Genomic DNA, 7,976 nt, shown 5'->3' on the forward strand with positions numbered 1-7,976 from the left:
TAGGTAGAAGGCCGGGTCTGTACATGACCGTCCTTTTCTAAATCCATTCTGTTCTTCTAAATAAATGCGTTCTAAAGTCGACAAAATAGGAATTAACCCCGAAGAACAGTTCTAAAGATTAGACAGAGTCCATCAGGGGCAAAAGACTTCCTCGTACAGAGACTCATGAAGATTATTTTAATATCTTTTTGATGAAAAACCAAACTTATGGAAATGTCTTCCTCTCTTTATATTCCTTTCGCCCTATCAGACAATTCATTTGGTCAGTATTGTCTAATACTAACCAAATCATAGACATGTTCTTTCATATTTTCTGCATACTTACTTTCGGAGAAACGCGCTAGTTAGTTTTACATTCTACAAACAAACCAGCTAGAGAACAAGTTAATAATATTATATCTCTGCAATTAATACATATAAATACTACCCTTAATTGCTCTACTTCCGTCCACTTAATCCATTTCAACTTTTATGAATAGACGTTTAGTCTCTATTTCGATAGCATTCAGTAATTGAGAATTAAAGGAACTCGTTCAACTCACTTATCGAGACGCCCCCCCTTTTTTTTGGTTTAGTGTAGTAAATTAGTGACCCTTGATCTACTTTCTCAATTCAGGAGTTGAAGAGAACAGTAAAATGGCTTGAGATTGGCTTTGTATTTAGTTGGAATAAAATGGTTCAAATTTAAAAGAAGGGATGGAGGTTGAGTAGAGGCTGCAGCTTTCTCCAAGGTCAATAATTTCATTTTATCTAATTTTTAAATTTATTATATCTAGTTCTTTAGTTATCTTAAGTGTATTCGTTGTTTGTATTATCTGGTTAAAACTCACTATACTTCGCTTAAAGGATAATAAAAGCTGTTTGATAAAACACTAACTACACGAGTGGTTAACTCAATCAGTAGATTCTGTTTTTTTATATGACGAGGCCTAAAATCAGTTCAGAATTTAACTTTAAACGGAATGCCAAAAAATGGCATTCCATTCAAAGAAACGAATATGAGGGAACACCTAGAAAGAAGCAGCGATATTATTTTTTGCAGCAGTTATGATGATGTCATGGAATTCTTTAGGTGGGTTAGGCCTTTAAACAGGTGGTGGTTACCAAAGATATCGCTAAACAACATCGAAAAGTCTGATAATTTCACTGATAACAGTTCCCTTTCCGAATGTTTCATAAGACTCCAAAATTGTCTCACATGCTGCACTATTTCATTTTCCCTTGATCAGAGATGTCTTTTTGGACGTGTATCTTCGTTCTAGTGGGATCCCAGTTAACCAGGGCTGGTAAGCCTACTCACTTAATAAAATTTGCATATTTATATTTATATTGCTTTCTAAAATAAATACTTAATATTGATATAAGACAAAAACAAGTTACCTTCTTTTGAAAGAATATACCCACGTCAGTAAGGACATCAGTACTATGAAAAAGTTATTATACAATTTTCGTTCTTATCTTAGAGGGGATAGGGAAGGAAATGTATGTTAAAACAGTTTAACAGCATACACAATTATAGAATTTTAAAGAATTTTTAATTTTATAGAATTAAAAGTTTTTAATATCCACAGGGATTTGATAAACGCATTGTAATTTTATTTAAATTTTTATTTAAGATATTTAAATATTTATTAACCAATAAGTTAGAATATGATATTCAAATTTATTTTTTTAATGAGTTGTTAATAATATTTTATCATCTTATTGATTATTTCAACTGAATATTTATTTCTTTTTAGTTATTTTCAGAGATGAGCTTCTCCAAAATCCAGGTATGACATTTCTGTTTATGTAACAAATTTTTAAAATAATAAATTGTCTTACTGGAAATCTTTAAATCGACAGAAGTTCTTGTTTTATAGGAAACAGTGAACAAATAAAAGTGTAAATGTCTGTTGAAGTTACTTTTGTATTTTCCATTAGATCTCTTCGAAGGTGACATCACTGGCATCGATCCATACTCGGTGAGCATCAGTTTTTTCGAATATAATCACCCAAATAATATGCGAGGACTGACAAAAATATTTGGAATCCAATTTTTTGTAGGAAAATTAAAGCATGCATACAAAGATTGCGTTTTTTAATACGGCTTCCTTCCACAAAAAGTCGCAAACTTATATAAGTCCCATAGGTGGGATAAGGATTTTATTATTATTATTATTATTACACAGTAATACAGTAAAATAATATAATACAGAAAAATTACTTCGCCGTTATGGTTTCACTATGCAGACTTGCATAATGAAAAAGAGCCTGTTCATTGTAACTTCATTTGTTTTTTCCTCAGTGTTTAAACCATAAATCAAAAGCCACCGCATCACGAACTTGATGCCTATACGCGTTGTTCCTTCAGCTATCCACATTACAACGTACGCAAGGGAAAAGATATTCTGCACTTTAGATTAACTCTTTGACGATTGAATCAGCTGCTACCTTCCTTTCTGATAAATAGCATCGGGAGTTGTTGCTAAATATCCTGCATGGTTGTAGCTTCAATGCCATTTAGAGATTACTTTCCATACAAAAACTTTGTCCAGATATGTTTGATCAGCGCCCTCATAGTGCTCAAATTCTTTGTTTTATCACTTGGAGTATTGTTGAAATCTTGCTGAGTAGAGATACATAACAAGTGTTATGTATCTTGAATTACAAAAATAAGAGTTCAATGCGTTATCTGTGTAAAGAAAAAAGTAATTGAATTATTGTTCTCATGTGAGATATTCATCGAAGTTACTATTTTCACTCAGGACCGTAATGCCATTGTGAACGACCAAAGACTCTGGCCTGGTGGAATCGTTTATTATGAGCTTGCAGACAACCAGAGTGAGTATTGTGCTAATTCAATATAATTCTTTATAAAATTTCTTGAAAGTAGCAACTGCATGTTACATGTATCATTGTTCCTCAGCTGTTCAATTAGGAGCTGTTTTTTTTTTTTTTTTCACTTTTAGAACCTTACGTGGATGTAATCGAAGAAGCAATGAATGAGTACCATACCAAAACATGCATCAAATTTGTGAAAAGAACTCCTGAAATCACAGATTATATCAAATTGGACAGGAAAGGAGGGTACGTATTGCATTACATTATCACTGTTATTGAGATTTATGTGTGTATACATACAGTATACTCAGTAATCACAAAAGATGTCGCTAATATAAGTTCAAAGATATAAATATTTATTGATATCTCACTTAACTTGTTACATATTCCAGTTTTGTGTCTTTACAGCTGTTCCTCGGCACTTGGTCGTCAAGGAGGGGAACAGATAGTTTCTTTGGAGTTTGGATGTCATTATAAAGCCCTTGTAGAACATGAGTTAGGACATGCAATTGGTTTCTTCCACGAACATAGTCGATCAGACCGCGATGATTATATTCAGGTCCTCTGGGACAATATAAAACCAGGTGATATCTAAGTTATATTCAACACATTTCTTAAACTGGAGTACTTTAAACCTTAAAATGTGTAACGGATGTTTGGCATCCTCAAGATGGACCTTATTAAAAATGGAATTTAACTTGAAATATTCTTTGTCTGTCTTTCTTAACAAATATTTAAATTGTGAATGTAAGAGAACTGGTTGGAATTATGTTTGTTTTGCTGGAGAAGGTTTTGTGTTCTTCTTCTTCAACCTTCTTCAACCTTCGTCCACTGCTGGACGAAGGTCTCCCCCATGATTTTCCAGACCACTCGGTTTTCTGCCTCACCCATCCATCTCACTCCTGCCATTTGTTCCAGTTAAACTCCTCCTTCTTCTCGGTCTTCCTCTTTGTTTTGGTCCATCCATTGGTCTCCACTCTGTTGTTTTTCTAGTCCACCTCCGGTTACTGCATTTGGCAATATGGCCAGCCCATCTGCACTTAGCCTGTTTAATGTATTTCAAAATATCCATGACGCCTGTTTAAGATCTTATCCGAGTATTTGTCTTCCTATCTTTTAATGTTATTTTTAGCATACTTCTTTCCATGTGTTGTGTTGTGTTGTGTTGTTTTCAGCTTTTTGTTTAGAGCTTCAGTTAAAGTCCATGTTTCTCCTCCATATGTTAGGACAGGAAGTATGCACTAGTCGAAAGCTTTCCTTTTTAGACTCATAGGGACGTCACTTCTGAAAATGTCTCTCATTTTCCCATAAGCCATTGATCCCAGGTGAATTTTTCGTTCAATCTCTTTTCTTTGGCACTCCTCAAAGGATAACAATTGGCCCAAATATACATATGAAGTAACCTGTTCTCTTTCATGGTTTTTAACTTTGACAGTTCTATGGGTAATATATTTATTCATCATTATTTTTGGTTTTTTCTCTATTTATTTTTAATCCAATTACTCTGCAGGCTTCATTTAGCTGATTTAGCCTTTCTTCCAGATCTTCAAGATTATCTGCTATTAGGACAATATCATCTGCAAATTTCTGATAATGTAGCCTTTCTCCATTTAAGTTTATTCCTTTTGTTTCCCAATCAAGGCTTCTAAAGGCTTCCTTTAGTGCAGTTATAAATGTAAATAGTTTGTTAGATATGTTTTTGTTTTAATGGAATGATAAACCAAAATTCTGTGAAGCCAAATCCTACACCCCGTATAAACCCACTAATTCACTTTTAGTAGAAAAATTCTTACAACGGTTCTTTGTGTCCTAGAATTATTCGAACCAAGGTTTTTTCTTTTTTTTTCAATTGAAGGTCAAATTCCGCGGCTGTGGTACGGTGGTGCTCTGGACAGAAAAACAAAGTTTATATATTCAGATTAAAGCAGTTATCATCATTTTGTGATATGGCTTTTGCAGTGTATTAAAATAATTGTTGAAGGGATTTTAAATTTTATTCTTCAGCAAATAGACACAACTTCGTCATATTGCAACAGTGGGAGAATAATTTCTTGGGAGAAACCTTTGATTACAATTCTGTGATGTTGTACGACGAATACTCATTTTCAAAGGATCGCACTTACCTTAAAACGATGATTCCCAAGAAACAAGGGGTTGAAATGCTTCAAGTGCACAAGAAGCCAGGACTCAGTGCCAGCGATGTCCGGAGAGTGAACAGACTTTACGAGTGTTTTAGTAAGTTTTGCACCTCTTATGCAATCCTGCCCAACTTCAACAATAATACGATCAATTTTATAATTTATCGATTCTTTGTAGCACATTTAGATTGTGTTAATGTAGTTTTATTCTTTTCTGTGTGCAGATAATATTCGGCCCACTCCATATCCAGTTCCTGACTTTTTCTGTAACTTTGAAGAAGATGAATGTGGCTTTGTCAACCAACCTTATCAACGTCTCAACTGGGAGCGGATGCATGGGAAACTAGGAGACCGAACAGGTGAGACTGAAGAATGTTTTTAATTTTTTTTTTTTTTTTGTTTTTTGTTTTTCGTTACTTGAAGGGAAAATATTTTTTGAAAAGACACAAAACCAAATTTACAACATAATTTTCATAAAAACGAGAATAAATATCAACGTTACATCTTAGATCGACAGTTTTCATATGCGGGAAATTTCCCCGACTTAGATGTAGATCTTCTACTTATGGTTTTACACGATTTCCAACATGTGATGAGGACATTCCGGGTATTTACAGGTTACTATTTAGCTGTGGATGCGGAGCAAGCGAGCGGTAGTTTGATAGTGATCCTGTCACCTGCGTTCTCCGTCCAGACAACTCCTAAACACGTTTGCTTTTCCTTTAAAATATACTCTTATGGGAACGGAGCCAAGGGAGTGAACATGTACAGCACGTTCGCCAAAGACGTGAAGAAGGTCCTTGAGTACAATAAAAAGTCTCCTAATTGGCAGGACGTTAAACTGGATATAATAGCAGAGAATGATGGACAGGTAAGGAAATTTCATTATTTCTCTAAAATCGTAAACACCTTATATATATATATATATATATATATATATATATATATATATATATATATATATATATATATATATATATATATATATATATATATATATATATATATATATATATATATATATATATATATATATATATATATATATATATATATATATATATATATATATATATATATATATATATATATATATATATATATATATATATATATATATATATATATATATATATATATGTATATATATATATATATATAAAAAAACTGTTCTTTTCAACTTTGATTAATTTTGATAATACATTTCTCTTAAATTACGTGAAATTACACGTTTTATGGAGATTTATCCATTTCACTGTACCTTGGATCTGGCCATTGGCAAATATGCCACCGAATCACAATATCTATTAGTCTACAATGATCGTAGAATCAGAGTATGGACACGATCGCGTCAGAGTTTGGATCCAGCATTCGCTAAGTTGATGGTTATGCGACTGCTTGATCGTTTAGAGGTCAGTGTATAGCTTTGATGGCAAAACTCGATCTCACAAAAAATAAAATCTTCCAGGCTCAACACATTACCGTCCATCTAACCTAAAAGAGCTTATAATACTTTGATGTGCTCGAGAGTGAGTGTCTACAGGTTATCACAGATCAATTGAATCTTAAACGAAACCACCAGCGACGCTCTCTTTAAAGGTTTCAAATGTTTCTATAACGTTTTCAAAACCAAAATCGACTTGATTAGGAAGTTGGAGAAGCACAGCGTCTACTTTACATATTTATATAGAATCTTTTATAACTTAGTTATAAAATGAATATCTTAATCTCAGTAAATTCAGTGTTATTTCTAGGGAAAATATTATTTTGTTCTTCGCTTATCTTTGATAATATGTAGATCACGTTAGTACAACAACCGAAAGGAATATTTGTGGGAAGCGAAGGAAGGTGAAAGATATAAAAGAAATTTAAGGAAGTAAATCATAAAAGGAAAGTTTGATTTGTTATGTTCACGAATTAATCTTTACTGTTTTATTATTATTTTCAGTTTTTCATCTACTCCGATACCACTTTCATGGGAGAAAAAGGAACAGTCGCCATTTCGGATATCCGATTTGTCCTGAGGCCTTGTGACCAGCAATAGTCAGAAGCATCCCAATAATCTCTGGAACAACAGAAGAAACAAAGAAACCCAACAGCAAACGAATTTGATTGTCATACCTTTCTCTCAAAAATAAAGAAAATAACTCCTCTGTTTCCCAATAGTCATGACACAAACATGTTAAAATAATGATTTTCAGACAATACACATGAAACGTAACCCAAATACTCACAGAAGTGAAGTGATATATGTATGCATAGATCACCAGAAGAGCTGCAAGCCTCAAGAAATGGAATACTCTCTTTTAAACTCAGGACATTTTTGTTTTCAGCGCACTGTCAAAAACAATTTTGGAGTATAAAATTTACTCTGGAAAGACACTTATTAAACTTATTATTTAATTAAAAATCAAATAATTGTAATTCGTTGAACCACAGTAGGCAAAATTCCATAAATGATGAATAAATAAATCAACTAACGCCTTTTATTCCCTTATAAGGAGTAAGCGAGGTCGAGTTTAGCCCTATTTGACTTTTGAAGACCAAGGGGGAAGTTCAGTCTTCACTTGTAGCCAATCAGAGATAGCTGGTTCAAGATTATCACTAATTATAGACAGCATAAAGTAAAGAGACGGCTGATAATCTCCCGAATGCTAACAGTTTGGGCTCGATGGTCAATTTTCTTGAGTTACGGAAGATAAACCGAGTATACTGGAGAAAAAGCCCTCTTGCTCATGTCATATCAACTAACTCGGGAATAGATCAAAGAAAGGTTTAGAAAACGTTTCTGTAGTCATCTGGAATTGAACTTAGGCCGTTCTTCAACGATCTAGTGCTGCGGATGTAAACGCCACTTCCATTGAAGTTTTGTTTCATTTTTTCGAGGTTGTTAATCCGTGTCGGGATCATTTCGTTTCACTAATTTCCAAACATGGATATGATTAAGAATCCGATTGTGCTGTTGGAAGAATCTGAGGAAGTTAATCCATTACGGTTATGTCACTCATGTTCCTG

General features: G+C 33.4%; 1 protein-coding gene across 1 annotated transcript; it reads left to right on the forward strand.

The window, feature by feature from the left end:
* Positions 1 to 1,231: 1,231 nt before the first annotated feature.
* Positions 1,232 to 7,118, forward strand: LOC150095334 (astacin-like metalloprotease toxin 1). Its single transcript, XM_090410404.1, has 10 exons — positions 1,232 to 1,286; positions 1,740 to 1,772; positions 1,924 to 1,964; positions 2,748 to 2,823; positions 2,952 to 3,069; positions 3,232 to 3,407; positions 4,828 to 5,058; positions 5,186 to 5,320; positions 5,579 to 5,832; positions 6,910 to 7,118. The coding sequence occupies exons 1-10, from the start codon at positions 1,232 to 1,234 to the stop codon at positions 7,003 to 7,005; spliced, it is 1,215 nt and encodes a 404-aa protein (XP_090266530.1). The 3' UTR covers positions 7,006 to 7,118.
* The last annotated feature ends 858 nt before the right edge of the window (positions 7,119 to 7,976 follow it).

The sequence above is a fragment of the Typopeltis vanoorti genome, chromosome 20 (genome assembly GCF_054136105.1).
Source record: "Typopeltis vanoorti isolate ZY-2024b chromosome 20, IOZ_Tvanoo_1.0, whole genome shotgun sequence".
NCBI classification, from domain to species: domain Eukaryota; kingdom Metazoa; phylum Arthropoda; class Arachnida; order Uropygi; family Thelyphonidae; genus Typopeltis; species Typopeltis vanoorti.